This window comes from Lathamus discolor, chromosome 5 (genome assembly GCF_037157495.1).
Source record: "Lathamus discolor isolate bLatDis1 chromosome 5, bLatDis1.hap1, whole genome shotgun sequence".
In the NCBI taxonomy this organism is placed as follows: domain Eukaryota; kingdom Metazoa; phylum Chordata; class Aves; order Psittaciformes; family Psittacidae; genus Lathamus; species Lathamus discolor.
In genome coordinates, this window is record NC_088888.1 from 29,198,806 (window position 1) to 29,219,628 (window position 20,823).

The window sequence follows — 20,823 nt, forward strand, 5'->3', positions numbered from 1 at the left end:
ACAGCAGTTATATCCCTCTTTTGGGGCCAGATTAGTCCCAAGAGGAAAGAAGGAAGAGAGAAAGAAAAAAAAAACCCAACCAAAACAGAATAATATCAACTATTAAAAATTAAGGCACAATCTTGTTCTGCTGCTGTTGTGCAAAGGCAAAGCCACAGCTGCTACAGAAACTTGGATTGCATGTGTGACCTATATAAAATGCCTAGGGGCAGCTGAAAAAGTTTTGGACAGAAGTTTAGCGTGGGGACTTGGAATAAGAGAAGATAGGCATCTGAAGGATTTTATTCCAGTCACTATAAAACTGTACTTTTCAATTCACATTTTTATAAAAAAAGATGATAAATCACTAGTCTGCCTAAAATATAGTTGGTTTTCAAAGAACCTTTTCTATATGTATGAAATATCCAGCAGGTAAATTTTTGCAATGATAAAAAAAGCACCCTATTATGCACAGCATACAGGTCATTGGAATATAGCCCTCTGAACATGACCATGTTCCAGATGCTTAAAGATTTCTTCTTCTGTTTCCGGAGTAAGCTGTATATTATCTTTGATTGGAGATAATGGATCTGACTTTTTACAAGAAGGAAGTTTTTCATATTCTCTGCACAAAAAAAAAAAACAAAGACAAAACAAAACCCAAGAATGTTATATTACATGTTTCAACCACACGCCTGTAAGAACATAAGGTTTAAAGCAAAGCAAGACCCCTTGTCTAATTACCCACTTACTCACTTATCTATGAATAACCCCAGAATAAAAATCTGTGATTGAAAGTTTTAATTTCAATTTTACTACAACTGAATGTGATTTCAACTGCTCCAGTTATCCTGTGGCAGAATGATAGCTATTAGCTTTATATATGGAAGACTGTATGTATCCAATCCTACTGTGGGTTGTATGTCTTCTGAATAACTATAGTTCCATACAAATGCTATGAGTCTTGCCATTAGGACAGAACAGGTTAGCATCCCACGAGATTTATTTGCCATCAAACAATGTAATTCTGAAGACATAAGGCTTATTTAGAAATATTTTAAAATCTGAAAACAAAACCAACCCCAATAAACAGATTACTCAGAGCTAAATAAGTCCTGGCAGTGAGAAAATCTTTTTGTGAAATAAATTAAGAAAAGAACCATCTAAAAGCTAATAAAAAAGTATTTTATAGTACTTTATTTATATGGAAGTAAAAATATATACTCCTAGTACATACCCAAAAGTTACAGGCCAACCAAAACTGGATATACAAAATGTGCATGCTGGGAGTTAAATCTTGCAACCATCAGCAGCGAAAAGGAACAGAGTGCCATCTAGGCTCACTTTGTTCTATCTCCCTGTATTCTGATATCAGAATACATTCATTTTCTCCCTGTGAACAACCCTGGTCAGACATTACCAATTAGAGGTCAAGCAACACATACACAAACATTTTCACTTCCTCTTTGAAACTATCATTCTTAACCTGCACCAAAAGGACAATAAAAAGCAATCATTCTAAAAATGTAAATACCGCAAGAAATATTTTTAATTAGAAGTCAGTTGCTTGTTTGTAATAAATAGCCTATGATAAAGCTCAAACTGACTAAAACATATTCAGCTGATTTAACACTTGCTCACCAGTCTCATATTTGTTACTCAGTGCAAAGAGAATACTTTTGTCCTATTCACATGTGGTTTCAGATTAAAGAGAATAATAATTTCATTTGAATAAAGCTTATTTATTCAAAGTTAAGATTTCCACTTGAGCTAGGAAAACTCTGCCACAGGAACTTTTACCTGAGCCACAGAAAAAGCATAATCTAGAATACCTATGCTTTTTTTTTTCCTAATAAAATATATTAATTGTCCTTCAAGTTCAAACCTTGAAGATATTTGCAGAAACTTCCAGTTAGTCAAGTCATCTACACCAGGGAAAACAATAGAATTTTATAATCTGCTAAAATGTCTCTTGTAACCAGAAACTTCAGCTAACAAACGTTCCACAAGTTCACCATCATTTTGAAAGCAAAACAGTTCTGACAATCAGCCATCTCAAAATGTGAGAGGCACATAAGTTACCTAGAAACAACCTTGTATTCAGTTAAGTGTAGCAACTTTTATGCAGCTTTTGTGTTTAGACTAAGAAAAGCCTTTTGGAATTTGATTCCAAACAACAGTAATAATTTTCATGTAAATTATGTTAAACTAAATGCACTACTTGAATAAATTAAATTTAGCTGATACTTTTTCCTGGTTAGGAAACCAAAGAGAAATTAGAAGAGCGCATTTAACAGAAATCATATTTCTTTGTTTTATCAAGATTAGGAAATTAAAAGCTGCGTGTAGAAAATACATATCTTAAACCATTATTTTTATTGATCTGTATGGAGGATACTTGTAGAGTCTGCTTTGAAAATAGTTTCTTTGGGGAAAAAATAAAGTACACAAGGTGCTAAGTAGGAGGTTAAAGCAACTCACCTTTTAAACTGGAAGTTTTTCCAGAGTTCACTAATAGTGGCTTGCAATCCCAGTGTATTTTCAGCATCACAGTGATTTCTCTTCTGCATAGGTGACAGTTTCCTACTTAATCCACTTACTTTAGCTGGTATTAACGGCTTGAGCTTTGGTACAATACGCGACCCTATACAACTGGGTTTATGTAAACCAGGAACCTGTGAGATTTTGATATTACAGTACAAGTGGTTAAAACGACAACCTGTAAGAGACAGGGATTATGATGCAAAGCTTATAATAAATAAAAAAAAAATATGAAGTGGTTTACATTGTGTTGAGATAATGCCATCTGAATTGCCACAAAATATATTTAGATAGCTTCTATAATCTAGAAAGTGGCATCTCAACACATTAGACATAATGCAGCTGGAAGAAGTAGCAAACCAGCTTCTATAATGCTTTGTTTTCCAAGAGGTTGCAAATGTGTTTTGTTTGTTTTTTTTTTTTTTAATGCATGTTTTGAAGTCTATTGAATATTTATTTTCTCATCTGTTTACATGACTCTTCAATGTCAGCTTTCAGAACTTTCAGAGAAGCTACTCGCTGGTATCGTACTCTCTGAAACCTGGCTTTCATGAAAAATGGAGTCATAAGCAGAGCACAGGTGTCAGTATGATTACCCCAGAGATCATTAGACCTATAGTCAGACCTTCTTATCCAGTTTCTATACCTGTAACTCAAAACAGCTGTGCTTAGCCAGAATACCTCTTTCATGAACCAGTCTTAAGTTCAGCACTTCAATTAAAAGAAAAATACATTTCTTCATTAGTTTAGCTAGTCACCACCCCTATTATTAAATAAAAAATAAAAAAGTGTGGCTCAGCAGTTTCCAAGCACTGAAACTTTTTTTCATATTCAGAAGAAGTAAAATATCACAGAATAGGTCATGTCAAAATAATTACGTAACTTTCACATTTCACATTCTTATCTCCAACCACAATTTCTTACATACCTGTTATTTTTATGGGGTCACTATCAGGCTACGTATCTGATAGCTACTCAGACTGCTGCTATCACACATACTAATACTGATAACACTGTTGATCATTTTTGCCTTTTCAGACTTTGTGCACAAGAGGTAATGAGTTTATTTTGAACAACGGAAGAAGCACACTAAAGACCAATCTGGGAAAAAAAAGACTTTTTTCCCGTGAATTCCTTACCACATCTCATAAATTAATTTATACCTATTGCTATTTATTTAATCACTCTTTTCCCATCACAGCACAATAATTACACACAATATACTTTTGGGCAGAATTATAACTTTCTTCGCCAAATAAGTTCAGAAGTGGCAAAAGGCCAAAAATGTCTTATTCATGTTTTCCATTATATTCTTCTCTTACATATGCTTACCATTTCCCCCCAATTTTGGGGGAAGTAGCCATTTGGAAGCATTAGCACATTTTACTGTTTGAGTCATTCTGCCACTTCATGGTAGATATGAACTACTAGCAATTACCAGCTTCAAAGTGATCATTCACTTCTAGCCTGCCTGCTATTTTAGCTTTTGTCTGTCATTATGAGGACCAAAACATAATTATCAGAAATACAATACCTGCAGAAGGGATAGTGAGTGTCTACAATTATAAGTTCTTATTTTGCAGTTGGTTAGATAAGGTAAGTTTAAAGACACTTAGGTTGTAAATAACACTCATATTTCCCATTTGGATCATGTTAAGAATACAGCATTTTGCTCTAAATGTATCACCTTTTTCATTTTGATGGATCACCTGTAGAAGATGGCACAGCCCTGCCTACTTCAGGTGCTTTACTTAACTAATGCAAATAGCATTTCCTCATCTGAGTGTTTACTATTGATCACGTAATATTTCTTCATCTTAAAATAAAAGATGTTGGCAGCTTTTTCTTCAAAGAGAACTCGCACCTCAGTTCTTTCCAAAAAGATATTGAATTTTGTCACATACACTTGTTACATAGTTCTTTTATCCAAATGAAATTGTTTCTACCTGAATGGACTAAGCAGATCTTGGAATCCCAAACAAAATTGGGGGTGAAGTTTAAAATGTAGGCAAAAAAAAAAAAAATGTCAACAGGAATACTAGGAAAAATAAAATCCTAAATCTCCATGATTTATCATATTTTGCTCTGGATGCATCATCTCAGCTATTTTGCAACAGCATATGAAGTCACCTGTAATTCTACATTTCTTCGTGATACTGAATTACATCAGAGTTATAACTTAACAAACCCCAAAGTAGGCAGAGCTGAGAAACTTAAGAGCAACTTACTCTGACTTTTTCTTTCGTCACAGCCTCTTTGCTGAGCTCATAGCAGTTGTAGAAAATAATTATCAGTAAAAAAGCTACAGCTGGAATACTATCACTAAAAGTTCTATGTGGTCCTAGAAAGTTCACCATCTTATTACCATCTGGTAGAGAAAATCTTCTATTAGTTTTGATATTAGAATTAACTAGCCAGGCACTTCACATTTTTAATTGGACCCATGACAAGAGCTGACAGCTTCACCAAATTGCCTCATTTATTGAAATTCTTTACAAATCAGCTATATATTTTATAGCTTACCAAGATTAGAATAATTTATATTTTAAGTAATTGACTGCATCTTCGCTAAATCTGGAACTTGTTGCTCCCTTTGGTGTCTTTTACTGTGCTTAACACCAGCAAAGATTTCCTTTGTTTAACTTTCAGTAAGCAATTCTAAGGGAAAATTGAGCCAAAACTACTGCTTCTTGTCTCTACAAACCCGTCTTCAAGTCTGGCTACTTGTAGTTCCAACAGTCTCACTGGGGCTACAACTGACATCAGCCTGAGAGTCTGGGCAGGCCAAAGTTCCAATACCACTGACCTTTGGGTTGCTATCAAGTTAGTTTTCAGCCAGGTCAGTTTTCTGGTCCAAGACATGATAAGTATTATTTCTAGTACATAAAAGAAGTGGAGGAAATGTCTGGCTAAGAAATGGGGAAAATCCTTCTATTAAGGGTTTGCTTTTAGCTAAGCCTGCTTTCCTCAAAGACTTTCAGGAGATTCTGATTGTCTGAAGAGCTCCAAGAGTCCTGAAAATTTGTTTATATATGGTGCTTATATTACCTCAATACTTCCATACTGTGTATTCCCTTGTATTTAGCATATTCAGTCTCCCAGTATACTTTTGAGTAAAACATTAAAGCAAAACATGAAATACATTCTTTGAAACAAACTAATAAAAGTGTGAATGATTTCATTTCATTGCTCAGTCTTGTTGAGGAGAAGAAGTGGGCAAAATATTAATCTAATGAAAAAGAATCAATTCTTGTAATCAGGGGTTCCAGAATAAATTCCAGCTTAACACAGAAGTTACTAACAATAACCACAAGATGTCACTATTATACAAAACACACAATACTGTGTTTGGCAGAGAGAAACTTCTGCTTTTCAGTTTGTCTAAAAGAAAGAAGTTAGTAGGGGTATGCATGAAAGGATGGAAGAGTCTTCTCTTGACTTAATCTTTTGGCTAGTTCTAATGACAATGCCCAAGGAGTTGGCACACTTTTAGCTCTTATGGTCTTGGAAGTTTTGTAAACAAGAAAAAGGGGTAATATCACAAAGACAAGGGACATAAATTTATTCCCTTATTACCCTTAAACACTCAACAACCCACATAGAAGAAAAATTGCCTTTCCTTCCATACTGACTTATCAGTGCCTAACAAGGCTTTTAACTAAAAGCCACTAAACAAGAAAGGCTGAACTAAACCCTTCCAGATTCTGAAATTTAAGCACACTTTTTCTAGTCAAAGAGGAAGGCGACTGCTAAACTAGTGAATTTATCAAGACCAACAATGAAATGAGGTTGTATCTCATGACTGTATTTGGATTAGAACATAACTGTAATTCGTATCATAAAACCTGTGTATTTGGCACACCTGAGGAAAATTAAAAACTGGGGGTTTTGTCTTAGCTTGGCTTCATATTTTATACCAAACCATTTAAAAATTACCAAAGAAGTTGCAACTTTGATATCAATCATAAGTGGTAGGGTTATAGTTAATATCAGCTCTGATATGGATGAACAAGTGCATAGTTTTTTCTTGCCAACATGTGCATTGCTTAAGATTCTTTCATTGAGTCCCAAAATAAACTAGTAAAAAGCAAAAACTAATTTTTCAGACCTAAGTATAATGCACAGTAAAGTTAAAAGAATTCTTACCTTGGTCTTTATGATTGTATTTTTTCTCTCAGTTTGAAGAGCAGAAAATACTGGAGACCGAGTACATTGGTATTTAGCCAGTTTTGAACTGGAGTCAGATTCCTTCATCAAGAGAAAATTAATTTGGTTTTAAAACTTTTTTTTTAAACACAGAATATATATTTTTATATCTACACATTAAGGTATATATATATATATCTACACTTTAAGGTATAATTTTTTCAGTAGTTCTGAGAACTTATACAAAACACTGAGCTTATTTTCAGCAAGCAACACTATGATGACATACAAATGCTTTTCTGAAAGAACTTCTTCAGCGACTAACAAGAGCAGAGCACAAAAGCTAGCCTATCAAGTTTTTTAATGACTCACTGTGATGATAGCAATGGGAAGACTGAAGACAAAGTAAAACCAGAGAACAGACTTGATTTAAGCTAGTAAGTCAACCCATTCCCATTCGACACAACTATGTGAAGCATTAACTAGTTTTGTTAACACAAGCTACATAAACTACAGGGTATCATTCTGAAAATATGAGTTTGCTGCCTGATTCCTTTTATAATCTAAAGTAAATAGTGAAACAATGTCTAGTTTTCTTACTTCTACATCTGAAGTGTTGTTAGAGACTTGTGGTATTTTTGGGGACTCCAAACTGCATTCTGATTGCTCACAAGAACTTTGAGACTGTGATGACTGTTCCAGTTCTGTTAAGGGGGAAGATTCTTCCTCAGATTCGTCACACACTGCCCCAGTCTGTTTTTGTACGTCACTAATCTGATCTTCCTGGGATATCTTGAAGTTGCTTCTCTGTTGGTGAAACTGCCGTGAAAATACTGTGTGAGATGGACCGTGATTTCCTGAATTTATAAGGCTGCTAAACCACCGGAAGCAGTTTTGTTGTGTTTCTCCAGGAGATGTAAAGATAGTCCTTGTTGATTTTTCAGTTTCTGAAATCTGGGAAACATCTTCTACATGTTCTACTTCCTGTTTTTGGCAATCCTGCTCCGTATCTTGAGTTAGATCACAGTCATTCTCCTTTGCTTTACAGTCAAACATAATTGCATCATTGCAGAAAAACCTAAAAAAGCAAAAAGCGAAAGCAAAAGAAAAATAAAGTTACTGCAAATGGCTATATTACCTCCAAAATCCAAAAGCTCTTTATCCATCAATTTTATTTTTTAAGTTCACTTGCAGACACAAATTATTTTGACAGTGGCCAAAGTCTTAGGCCTTCAAGGAGGCTTTTAACAGATAAATTAAAAAAGGAGAACATCTCCCACCCTGATATGTAAAAATATGACTGAAATACTAACAAGGTTGTTCATCTGAAAAAGAGAAACAATCAGGAATCCTACAAAATTTAAGAATATATTTACCAACTATCATAAGACTAAAGCAGTGAAGTGTTTCACTACTCTTATCAAGGAAACTTGAAATTATCTAGTTCTTTTCCACGCTGTAAAAGCAGCTCCTAAAAATAAGTACAAATCAGAGATTTTTAAGAAGCTGAGTATTGCTTTAGAAAAGAACTTACAACCACTGACAGCTCTTAATTTTTGATGCAACGTAATGGAATTTTCAGCTCAGGAAACACCTTTAAGGCGCACAACCTTAAAGTTAAAGAATGTCAGTATTAAGAGTTCTGTAAAATTACTCTGAACAATATGTAAAATATTCAAGATAAAAATTACTCAATAAAAGACATAATTGTGATAGTGCTTCATAAAATCAATTCAAGTAGCTGTGGCCAAATGCAACCAATAAAGCCATAAACAAACAAAACCTAAGAACCCTGAAGTCCTTCTTCCCAAAGTGTTGCTGCAAAGATCAGGAGCACTAACCAAATGGGATTGGATAAGAGGCATTTGTCACACAATATGATCCCATATGGCTTTACTGAAACAAACAAAATCACTGTCAGCACAAGTCAATATATTCACTAACTGCTTACATATTTGGCACAAAACAGTTATTGTTTTTTTGGATATATGACATATATCAAATATCATAAATACAACCTTTACCAGGAAAAGAAATACCTCAAATTCTTAATTAATTGCAACACCCAGAGGCTAGACTGTATTGAATAGTCTCACTGTCTTCATTTCTGCTGTAAAATACTGACATTATTCACTTACCTATCTCACAGATAGATAAGAAGCCTAGCATCATCTCAGCTCAGGTGCATTAATAGTATTCCATTAAAAACATCTGAGATAGCATTTTTCTCATTTTCAGTATTGAGGTTATTTCAGCAGCCAGGATAGCAAGGAGGATTTTTGCTACTTATTAAAAGAAGTGACGCAAGCATACCTGCTTCTTGTTCCTGGAACAATTACAGCATCCTTCTCTTTGTTTTTCCTTTGTAGAAAGGAAGCGAATTTATTTCTAACTCGGGGCAGAGAGTTGGAGCTTTCCTGAGTGACAGAATTCCCTGAGGAATCGAGGATTTGTATTGCTGAGACATTCTTTTGTGTTTGGCCGTCACGATCACTCTCCTTGATTTTTTTTGCTTTTGAAAATGAATATTGGCTCAACAGATCTCCATCAGAGATTTCTTCTAAATATAAAGAATTAAAGAACTTAGGCATCACTGTAGCAGATGTTCTAGAATTAACCAGTTATGAGAGAACTAAGCACTACATTCTGACTCTAACAGGCTTAAAAGTATGATGAGATACGATAAGAACATTACACTACAGTTTAGAAGCCTGTAACACAGTTGTTTTCTAGTACATAGCCTTAAAAATAACTTTCTGTGAAAATGGAGATTGAGTGAAGAAAGCATGAAAATAATTTTTTTGTTGTTCTTCATTGTAATTTTTGTTTTCTTTTTTATTTTAAATATTTTGAAATGAACTTTAGAGGGATTTGGACAGGCTGGATCAATGGGCTGTGGCTGATGGTATGAGGTTCAACAAGGAACAGTTCCGGGTCCTACATTTGGACCACAACAACCCCATGCAATGTTGTAGGCTTGGGGAAGAACAGCTGAAAAGCTGCTCAGCAGAAAAGGACCTGGGGGTGCTGACTGATGGTCGCTGAACATGAGCCAGCTTATGCCCAGGCAACCAAGAAGGCTGACAGCATCTTCGCCTCTGTCAGAAACAGTGTAGCCAGCAGTTTAGGGGTAACGGTTGGACTTTATGATCTTGAGGGTCTTATCCAACCTAATTGATTGTATGATTCTATGGAAGTAAAACTAAAGTTGACTCTAAAGGCAGGTTGCTAAACTAACTACAGATTTCAGTAAACCAGAGAGTAGGAAGATACCAGGAGTAACAAAAGAAAAAAAAAGAAAAAGGAGTCCTAGTAGCATAATCAGAAAGCAAAGGAAATAAGAGGAAAATACTTAACATAATGTAAGCACAGCGAGAACAAAATGCCCTTCTATTACAAGCCCACTGGTTATTTCAACACATATAACAGGTGGTATAGAAGACAAGAGATCACAGATTTACTGGATAAATTGAGAAAGCTGGAATAAAGAATACATATGGGATACAGCTAGCTCTGTGTTAGAAGAACACAGAAAACATTCTTTAAAGTTTTTGTCTGGCCAAATATCAACTGTAGGAAAAGTAAGCTATTTTTGTTTCTTTATAAGCCATTATAAGATGGAAATTCAACTCCAAAATAGAACAGATGTTATTAAACATGACAATTTAAAATTGAAAATGACATTTTACAGCAAATCCAAGGAAGTCAAAAATCAAGCGCTGCAGAAAGCTTGCTGCCACCATTAATCATTAAGTAGGCTTTAATATTATGGCTTGTTAATCTTGCAGCTTGTGGAAGACATAGTGCAGTTAAAAGTCAGAGTTAGACCTCTAAAACTCATGCCATTAAGTCTAAGACAAAAATCCTTCCTTTTCCCACAGCCTTCTACTGTTATTTATGTACTTATTTTAATAAAAACATACCACTCCTCTGCCTTTTTGCCAAGAGCTCTTTGCCTGGAAGTTTTAGCCCTTTAACACTAATTATCTTCTCCATGCCTTTGGTTGTTGGTTTCTCTAGTAAATGCGTTTTATGAGGAACAGTATCTGCATTAGGGCCAAGCTTATAGTCTCTGCTCCAAATGCTATTTACATGATTAGCAGGCCTCTCATTCCAGCCACAACTTTTCTGCCGCACAGGCTATTAAAAAAAAAAAAAAAACCAATCAAAAAAACCCCAAGTCATAGGTTTACAACTTTGTCTTCTACATACAACTTCTTGATTTAGCATGTAAGGACACTTTGACACTTGCACTACAACTAACGACATACTCTATGCAAGCATTTCCTTTTTTGTCCCATATTTCTCATGCTTTTCATATAAATTCTCTTTTGTGTTACCATGACTCCTTCATTCCAATATGGTGCAAGTGACTAACTGCTCATCTCTGATTAAATTAAAAGTTTAAATTTTATTCCTATTCAGAAAATTTAATTTGGGAAAATATCCTCAGAGTAATATACTTGGAAGAAATCCAAATGTCCAAGATTTTTCTTTTAAACCAGTTATTTCTGTCAATAGTATTAAAGACTTATCAGAAAGTCTGAAAGTAAATCAAATATTGAAGTCAAATTTAATTAAAAGTAAGATTCTATCTGTACAAAGAATGAGAAATATTTGTGTGGGAACATAAAGTTTCTGTAACAGCAGAATAGTTTTTACTACCAAATCAGTTGCGGATAACATTCAGTCATATTTTTCCATGAATGTTCAATATCTACATCAAAATCTTAATATATAACTTTAGAACAAAGATGTTACCTGTGCAGTGTCAGGGTTATAATTATCAATTTGTTCCATTGTGTTGATATCAACGTTGCCAATGGCAATTTGAAAAGCAGCACCATCACCAAAATGTCTGTTCCCATTATATTAAAGGGAAGTAACTGAATATTACATTACATTTCAAGAATGGTAGCATGAAAGTTAAACTAGTGTTTTCCCATTTTTGCAATAAAAAGCTCTGGCAGAGTATTAACCAAAAGCATTAATACTACTATCTATGGCTCAATCTGATACAATAGCTACTGTAATACAGCTGCAGTGCTTGGCAAATCACAGAAGTTGAAACGAAAACCTTCACTCAGCAGGAAAGTTAACATCTTTCTCCTTCCTAATTTCTGAAGTGCCAAAGATTGAGTGGCTTGAAGAACATACAAATCTAGTAGATACTCCAACAGCCCCCTCTGTCTTCGTTTTCCCAACTATCCATGCTAAAATTTGTGCTGCACAAATGTAGCAAAATTCTACTTGTTCTATAGGAAGAGATATCTGATAAAACAGGATATGCTTAGATTAGGGAAAGAGTTGTACGCAGATTACGAGAAGTAAACTGGCAAAGATTGTAACACACTTAACAGACAAAATTTAAGGACAGTCATAAAGTGACTTAAATAGTCTAAAAATAACCTGTATTTGATGATTTGTTTTTTAAAAACAAATAAAGAAGAAAAAATTAAACACTTTTTAAACTGCACGAAAGCCAGGCTTTAGGAAATAGCAGAGATGCAATGGAAACCTGCAAGTACCTGAAGGTGCAATGAAAACTATATATCTGCTCATCCTTATTTCCCTACTCTGCTACTTCAACATAAAGGATACCGTCCTGCATAAATTAGTGTTTCTGGATCAATATCATCTTCATATGGATTCAGAGGAACTAATTTTCTGTTGACAGGATCAAAAACTAACTGATAAAGGAATGTATTATTGGCTCGTGTAAAACCCTGTATATATTCTTCTGGTACTACTATATTCATCTTCAAGTACTGCCCCATTTTCTTAATAACCTGTCAAACAAACAAAAACAAAAAAAAGTTTAACTGTTTCATTCAAACTGGGTACAAAAAAAGTTAAATACATTTCAAGTAAGTATTTTTGCTTGTAATTACATATAGAACACATATCCTGTTACAACAAGCAGATTCAACTTAAACAGGTGAAGGAAAATAATTTTGTGCATTATATTCCCTCTCTTAAGTTGAATTGTTTACAATCACATGAATAATACAACTCTTTACAAATACTTCTTGTCCAATAAATAAATACAAAAACTGAATAGAAATACATCTCCTCAAGGTATATTTGTTAAAACTAATGCATGTCAAATTATATCATGTATATCATCAGACCACATAAGCAATCCATGGCTTTTTTTAGGATAGAAAAAAGCAAAACTAATCAGATTTCCCCTTCATAATTCATCACAAAAGACTACATATTGATCTGGTGTCTCCTCCTATATATTGTTACTGCACCAGAAGTTCCTAATACTTGAACTCTATATTTTCCAGTTTCACAGAAGGCATATTATATTTTTTCAAAGATCAAGTTTATCATACTGCTAGAGGCAAGATTTTCTGCTCCTCTCCAAATAAAACATCAGCTGTGTTTTGTCCATGCATTCTAAATACAGGCAAATTTACTCATTTCAAGAAGAGTTTGAACTGGCACTGTAGAGCTCTTCGTATCTTTTGATTTATTAATGACTTTCCAGTACTGCTGGAAAACAGCAGTGATGCATTACATAACAGATCACTGAGTAAGAAGTTTCTTGAAATTATTAAACCCTGATGTTTTGTCAAAAAGAGATACACTAAAAGAAACCATGATTTGTACAGGAAAAGTTCAAAGTTCCCCTTTTACTTCCACAAAAGCCAACAAAACCTGTTGCTTCGATGCCTGTGAGAGAAAAAAATCCACAAAAGCATGCAAATAACTGAGTAAAGAAGATAATACAGGAAGTTAATTAGACTGCATATTTAAATGCTCTCCTGGATTAGATTTACCTGCCTTCAGGACAGCCACAAAAGGTATTTTTCTTATTAGCACTTAAAAACCTCTCCTCTCTCTTACTAGCTACACAGAAATTATTCCCACTCTTATAGCCTCTAGATTTTGTTTTTATTGGATAAGACAAAAGAAAAACAACCAAAACAAAAGAACAACCAAACAAAAAACTTATTTTGGTTTTGCACCATACCAACCTTTTCTTCCACAATGTTTTGCTATATAAATGTCAGTATCCATATGTATGTAAATAAATGCAAAAAATCAAATAAAATTCCAAATCCCTGCCCCTCACAAACACAGATGAAAGTATACTAATGCAGAATTAACAGAGTTCAATTAGTAGTTCTATAAGCTAATCTGCAAAACCAGAAGAGCAGGTAATGAGGGGAAAAAGCTTCCAGAGCCTTACAAAAATTTAAGTCTCTCCTCAAACACAATATCTAATCCCTTGAAGGATACAAACAATTCTTCATGTAAGTTTGCTTTGGTGTATTTCATTAAATACATATATTAGCTTCAACATCTCAGTTAAATTCAGCATCTTTTAGATTTCTGCTCAAAATGGACATATTTTTAATTCAGTGTTACTTTACTACCTACTCGTACAGGCTCCCAAAAAGTCAACATACAAAGAGAAAGCAAGTTTACCTTTATAATGTCTGGATTGTTGGCTAATTTTAGTAACTTGCATGCTTTAGCTAACCCAATTCCATGAATTGATGAGAGGTAGTCACAACCAGAAAGAATACACATGTAGCGGAATTTCTCTTCTGTAAATACATTTCCAAGCTGCTTGCAGTTCCCTAGTCGAGCTTGATCTATCTCTAGTCCATTTCCAAACTTGTCAATTTTCAGAAACACCTGGAAATTAAGAGGAAGTGAAAACAATAATTTTCACCCATATAAGCTAGTTTGTTGCACTTGGTAGAAACAACAGAAGCTGAGTGCTATTCCTATCCCTTCCATTTCCCCCATTTAGTGTAGAAGCGTAAGTCAACACAAACACATTTGGCAACTTCAAACTCTGCTTAAAGATACCAGGAAGAGGTAAAAGGCTATTACTATTTTCTTCCATACCTTTTTACATCCAAAAGCTAAAAGATCAGAGTCTTCAGTAATTATAGCTTGAACAATGCCAGTCTTATTAAGATAAGCCAACTGAGCATCAGCTTCATAAGGAGCAACAATGCAGTCAACTCCCCGGGCTCGTGCAGCCTGTACATAAACAAGAAGAATACAAATACTTTGCATTAATCTTCAGTAATTACCTGAAGACATTTGAAAGCATAAGAACCTCTACCTTAAAAACTGAAACTGTGATCTCTTTAATAAAACACCCATCCTCCTCCCTTTAGAGTCCAGTATTTCACATTCAACCCCAAGCTCTGAGCAGCTTAGGCCTATATAGACTACAAAAACAGCCTGGTTTTGTAGTAACAATGTTGTAACAGTGTCACAGTGCTGGCCTGTAACACTGTGCTGGCTGCATTTGACCACAGGTACCAGCTTTGAACTTACAGAAGTTACATTCTGGACAAAGGAAAACAGCCCTAGAACAAACGTAATACTATTTTGATAAAGATCCTACGGCTGCAGTGGAAGGATAGCAAAAAGCTACTAGAAAGATTTTAAGCAGCCAATTTTTTATTTTTTTTTTTTGTAGTCTATTCTGAGGAACAAGCAGGGGGGAAATAAAATTGTGTTTAGTTTTTGCGCAAAGGTAAAACCACTGGTGTTACCAAAGTCAGTTCATAGTAGTACGTATTTCAATTGACACATCATCATAATTATCTATCAAGTCAAGTGCCTCTTTGTGCAGACTTATTTTTTAAATGAAACTTTGAGAACACATCATGGGTTTTGGTGTGGTAAACTGCAAACTGGATTTGGCTGTTGCAGTAGATAATCTCCAGAAGTCCCTTCCAACCCTAACAATTCTATATGTCTGTATATATTTATAATTGTATGTGATTTATACTATTGGGCGTAATAAATTTGACGTTTGGTAACTCTGCCTAATGCAATCCAACGTATGCAGGACAATTAGAGGCTAACAAACGGGAGATGTTTTTCTTAACTACATAGAAGAGGTTGCCATACAAACACAGTAAAGAAATGTTACCTACTGCATAGATTATTTTTAAATCCATTGGTATACAACAGCATTGACAACTTACTTTAATAACTTCATGAGCCATAGCATGGGTAACATTTACACTGCGCCCAAAACATTCTCTAGCTTCTGACAGTCTCCCTTCCTGCAACAACTGTTTCCCCTTCAGAAGACTGGCTTGACGCTTTCTGAAAGATAAGCAAAAATACCCACCAATCTCAGATTATTTTCTCTTAAAAGAACAAGTAGCAGAAAGGACTGCAACACGTAGGAAAGGGGGGGAAATCTTTCCTACTGTGTAATATTTTAAAACATAAGTCATTGTATCAACCAGGGCAATTAGATTGGCATGTTGAAACTTAACAATATTTTCTCAGGAAAACCAATGACAACTCTAGAAAATGCAAGCCACAGTGTAAAAGGAGATGCGTCCACTCTCAGGTTACATACCCCATAAAATATATTTAATGAAATTTGGGAGTATCTGACATTAGATACTTATCGGTTTGGAGGACAGAAGGCATCATTTATGTAATTTCAACTACTGGCAATTGTTTGCCCCACGCTGAAGTAAGCACATGTCCCATGAGAACTTATAAATAAAAAGAATTAATGAAAAAAATCTCACTGTTTCAGTGAGAAGTCCCACTATATAGAGACCTGAATCCAAACATGGAACAAGTTTATCTGATTATTTGTACAGAAAGATGAGGAAAGTTGTGTTATTTTTAAATAAAATGTATCAGCAATTTTTGTCCAGGATCATGAGGTAAGGTAAACTAAAAGCCTTTAATACATTACAGGAACTAATGCTCAGAGGTTTACTTCCTTCCTCTATAAGAAGTGCTTTCATTTATGAAGTGCATTTCTATTTTTGGAATAAAACCTCTAAGAAGAGGTTTGTATATTTTAAAATGTTAATTAAATGACATAACACTACACTGCAGGAAAGCTTACCAGAGACTACTACCTGTCTGAAGTTTGAGGGGCTTTCAATTCTGAAAATGACTTGTAGCGTTAAACATATTGCTTTGCTTGCAAATTAATGCAGTTTAGTACTTACTCTCGTCGGGCCTTTTCCACTTCCTTCTTAGAAGGCAGGGTGCATCCATCAAATACCAAAATTGGTATAATTCCAAATGAGAGGAGCATATCAACAAGTTTCATACAAAAAGCTACGTAACTGTATCAACAATAACAAAAGTAAGAAAAAAAAAAGGGTTGAGCTTTATTGTTAAGCACAAGTCTATTGCATATTTTCTTGCAGGAAGAGAACTGTATGCTTAGGACTAACTGTTCGTCAAGCTGTAGTTAAATTCAACTGTTCCAAAGTTTCCTACGACTTTTAATGTTTCTCCTGTCAATCAGTTTCTTTCTCAACTGAAGTGTATCCTACTCTTAATGACTGTGAGGTATCTCCACTACATTCAGAGCCAGGCAGCAGGGTTGGAAGAAACACTACAGGTCTTCAACAGAAGTAATAGCTAGAGATTTGAACCCATTTGCAAACCACCACCTCCTTCTTGCTTCCAATTAAACACGTAATCAAAATTTCGTAAGTGAAGTTTGATCTAAACTAATCAGTGTATCTTTTTTCCTGAAAATATAAAGCTTAACCTTTCTTTATAAACTATAGTCAATCCAGAACAAGAGCTCAACTCAGTTTTCCAGAGACGGGCAAATACTTATGCAAATCGGATCTAAGCTACAAAGCTTAGATCCATACCCCCCCCCCAACATATACTTCAAAATTTATTTTGCACAGATGGAAAACTATGTACTTACAGCCGATATTCCCATTTCCAAGCAATACAACTGGAACTGGCAACTCAGAAGCAACAGTAAGAAATGAAACCGATTTATCTTAGCTTTTAGCTCTAGACACGTCAAGCTAACAAAACTTTAACTCGTAAGAGGGCCGAGAGGAAACGTAACAAAGACTCACACATCCGTTGGCTCTCCTCGGACCAGCTTCTCAGCACAAGCATAAGCGCCTTTGTGCAGCCAGCAGTACGTGTCCACAGCTACCGTCTGCCCTTTGTATTTCTTCACATGGGTAGGCTCCGCGGCCTCCTTGATAAATTGGAGCAGGCCCTGAATCCCCATGGTGCTGGCTGAACTGCAGGCGGGAAAACCCAACGCGTGAGGGCAAGGAGCAGCCTGTTGGGTTGCGGGCACGGCGCTGCACTGGCCCCGAGACACGAGCAGCCCCCGCGCAGCTGAAGCGCCGCTCCGGCGACCGAGGAGATGCAAAGCCTCGAACGCGGCGGGGAACGGGACCAGCAAGCGGCCGGCAGGCAGCGGGTACAGGGTCGGGAGGGGGTACGAGAGGCGACAGCGCTGGCCTACCCCCACTGCCTAGCTCAGGGGTCACAGGGCCCTCCCCCGAGCGGCTCGTACTGACAGCCGGTGCTGTACCCGTCCCCAGGAGGGCCTAAGGCAGCTCTCCCGGCTCGGAGGTCCCCCAAGGCGCCACTGCCCGGGAAGCGGGGAAAGCAGTGCTGAGGGGAAAGCGACCGGCGACCGGCGACCTCCAACCGCCACCCGACAGTACCTCGCTGCGGGAGAAGCGGAAGAAGCGAGGGCCAGCGCCGCGCCGCGCAGCCACGCCGTGTGGCGGCCGCCTGCAGTTTTCAAGCAGCGCGCGCTCAGAGCTCTGGCCCCGCCCCTGCATCGAACTACAAGTCCCAGCGTGCCCCGCGAGGGAGAGGCCCGGAGCGGCATGGCGCGAGCTCCACCCTCTTGAGGCGGACCCGCGCGGTCCGGCCGCTGGAGTGGCGTGAGCAACGCAGGAGGGGCGGGAAGGAGGCGGAAAGGAGAGCAAAGCGGCGTGATCGGGGCGTTTACGTCCCTGGCCAAACTGACCCTGAGGTCCTGGTCATTTAGGACTCGTTCCCGTGCTGGGTACCGGGAGATTTCCGGAGCCTGCTACTCATTTAAAACCGGGCTTGAAAGATTCAGTGCTTGTGGGACAGCTGCAAATGCTGAGAAAACAGGCTCTGATACTGAAGGGTAAACCGCGAAATATGCCTCTGGCGAAGGAAGTGCAGCTGCTTTAAGCATCTAAAGAGATCTTAAAGCTTATCTAGTTAGAACCTGCCTGCCATGAGCCTGGACACCTTCCACTAGAGCAGGTTGCTCAAAGCCCTGTCCAACCTGAATTTAAACACTGCCAGGAATGGGGCAGCCACAGCTTCTTTGGGCAGCCTGTGCCAGTGTCTCACCACACTCACAGGGAAGAATTTCATCCTAATGTCTAATTTAAATCTACCCTTTTTCAGTTTAAAACAATTCTCCTTGTATTGTTACATGCCCATGTAAAAAGTTCCTCTCCAGATTAAGATGACAAGGGACTCTGCAGTGCCAACCTTAATTTCTTCTTTCACACACTGGAACCTAGAATAGTCTCAGACTGATCTTACTCCCGCTGTTTGTTGTCTTCATACATTGCTAAAAACAAAAATGCAGTGTAGAAACTAACAAATGGGGAGTGAATTGGAACAAATGAGAGACTACACACGCAATACTTGATTACACCATTTTTCTCTACACTCATAAAAGCATGCATGTCTGCTTCATTTGTTGAGCTAGTACTTAGATAGGACTGGAATTAATACAAGGGTACGTGCACGTTTCCAGCCACAAGTAATGAGATTACTGGACTAGAATTTTGCCAACGCTCTAAAGGATAATCAGTGCACTGGAGCAGGTGTTTTTATTCACTGATTTTCTCAAATTAAAAAAGAAAGCATGATGCTTGACTGCTTTATTAAGCTGCTCCTAGTGAAGGTCTGGTGATAGAATCCTGATTAGGGGCCATGTCTCTATGAAGAGAGTATGAGAAATTATGATATTGTCTTGGAATGGAGGAAATGTGATTAAATGATGAGGAATCAAATGTAATACTTTACTTGAAATTTCACAGAGTTTAAATATCTGGTATGTTTGTAATTATAAACAGGAAATGACTTATTTCTATGATTAAAGTTTTCCATTCCTGAGCAACACGATTGTACATGCCCTTCCAGGCCTCATGGAATAGCATAAATGCTATAAATAGCATAAATAAATATAGCATAAATGCAATAACTGGTATACAAGTAATAGCATAAATTCACTTAAGAGTACCTCGAAGAGCTTTCCTTCCCCTTCCCTCCGCCATCCCTCCCTGTTTCCTACATAGATAGGAACTATCTGATGGTCTTATCCTTGTGTGACATGTCTGCTGTGTCCTGATGAGATCCTGCTGTCACTCCAGAAGGCACAGCCAGAACATGGAAAGGAAGAAAATAGCCCTCCAGCAGAGGGCTGGTCAGAGCACACAGTGACATCTCCCACATCAAGGCCAGTGCCACATTTGCCACACAACACAAGCCATCTGAGATGTTAGTACTGCAGTTCCACTGCAAGGATTTTAAGTTATGAGTGAAAATTAGATTGTCTGGAGTAAAATGATCAACAGTTGACAAGTTTTGAGTTTGAGATATGTCATAGAGCTTCTTTTTCTTGTTACTTAACATAAAGGTATGCTTAAATTAAAATTTGCAGTGAGAAATATATCTGAGCTTTCCATTTTGAAGTCTGTATAGTTCTTTCAATACTTCAACTCCATTACGTGGATGACTCAGTCAGCAGGGCAGGAAAACCAGACAGTGGACAGCAAGGCCTAAATTCAATGCACTTTGGAAAAAGCACATCTGAATTATAGCTCCTTAAGAATATTGTGTGTGCACTGAGAAGTACATAGAAATAATCTGGCCACGGTAACAGCACAAGATGTTTTAAAGCTGAAAATAGTGATTAAATTTCTTTTTGCTGATTCTTCTTTTCATTCCATGATCCTGTCTATATTTGATATGCTCTGGAAGTTTAAATTCAATTGCAACTAGAATTCCATTTGGATTAGGGTCTCTTAAGAATATGTTCTTATATAAATTCTGACATTTCTTTTTCCTGCAAACTTCTGTGTTAATGGGAAGAACAATAATCAAGGCAGACAATATATCCATATCTTTCAAAATGTCAAGAGCAATTCAATTAAATCTATTTTTGATTGTTTCTTCTAGATTACATTAAAAATGGTCATAAGGTGAATCTCAGAGTCAGAAGCACTGAAGCCAAAGAACTTGCATTGAAAGAAGCCAGAGATCCAGAATTCTTGCTCACCTCAGTTTTTCCTCTTTGATTCCTTAAATGTGAAAGGGTGGCTACCTTGGAGCTGAAGAGTTAGCATGATATACATTAACATTCAG

General features: G+C 36.7%; 1 protein-coding gene across 2 annotated transcripts; it reads right to left on the bottom strand.

Annotated features, from left to right (window-relative positions):
• Positions 1–254: 254 nt before the first annotated feature.
• Positions 255–18,226, bottom strand: EXO1 (exonuclease 1). Of its 2 annotated transcripts, none has more exons than XM_065680177.1 (14): positions 18,126–18,226; positions 17,517–17,690; positions 16,635–16,754; positions 15,636–15,759; positions 14,536–14,673; positions 14,107–14,319; positions 12,268–12,455; positions 11,428–11,524; positions 10,590–10,806; positions 8,980–9,226; positions 7,267–7,744; positions 6,667–6,768; positions 2,461–2,654; positions 255–604 (listed from the first exon to the last, which is right to left on the bottom strand). In XM_065680177.1, the coding sequence occupies exons 2-14, from the start codon at positions 17,675–17,677 to the stop codon at positions 463–465; spliced, it is 2,421 nt and encodes an 806-aa protein (XP_065536249.1). In that variant the 5' UTR covers positions 17,678–17,690; positions 18,126–18,226; the 3' UTR covers positions 255–462. The 2 variants fall into 2 exon arrangements, with proteins under 2 accessions (XP_065536249.1, XP_065536250.1); XM_065680178.1 differs by lacking the exon at positions 18,126–18,226 and adding an exon at positions 17,921–18,096.
• Between the last annotated feature and the right edge of the window lie 2,597 nt (positions 18,227–20,823).

Coding starts and splice junctions, on each gene's coding strand:
- EXO1 (XM_065680177.1), bottom strand. CDS start 17,677: ATGGGGATTCAGGGCCTGCTCCAATTTATCAAGGAGGCCGCGGAGCCT. Junction 15,760..16,634: donor GTGGAAAAGGCCCGACGAGA/GTAAGTACTAAA, acceptor CTTATCTTTCAG/AAAGCGTCAAGCCAGTCTTC. Junction 14,320..14,535: donor TAGCTTTTGGATGTAAAAAG/GTATGGAAGAAA, acceptor CTTAATTTCCAG/GTGTTTCTGAAAATTGACAA.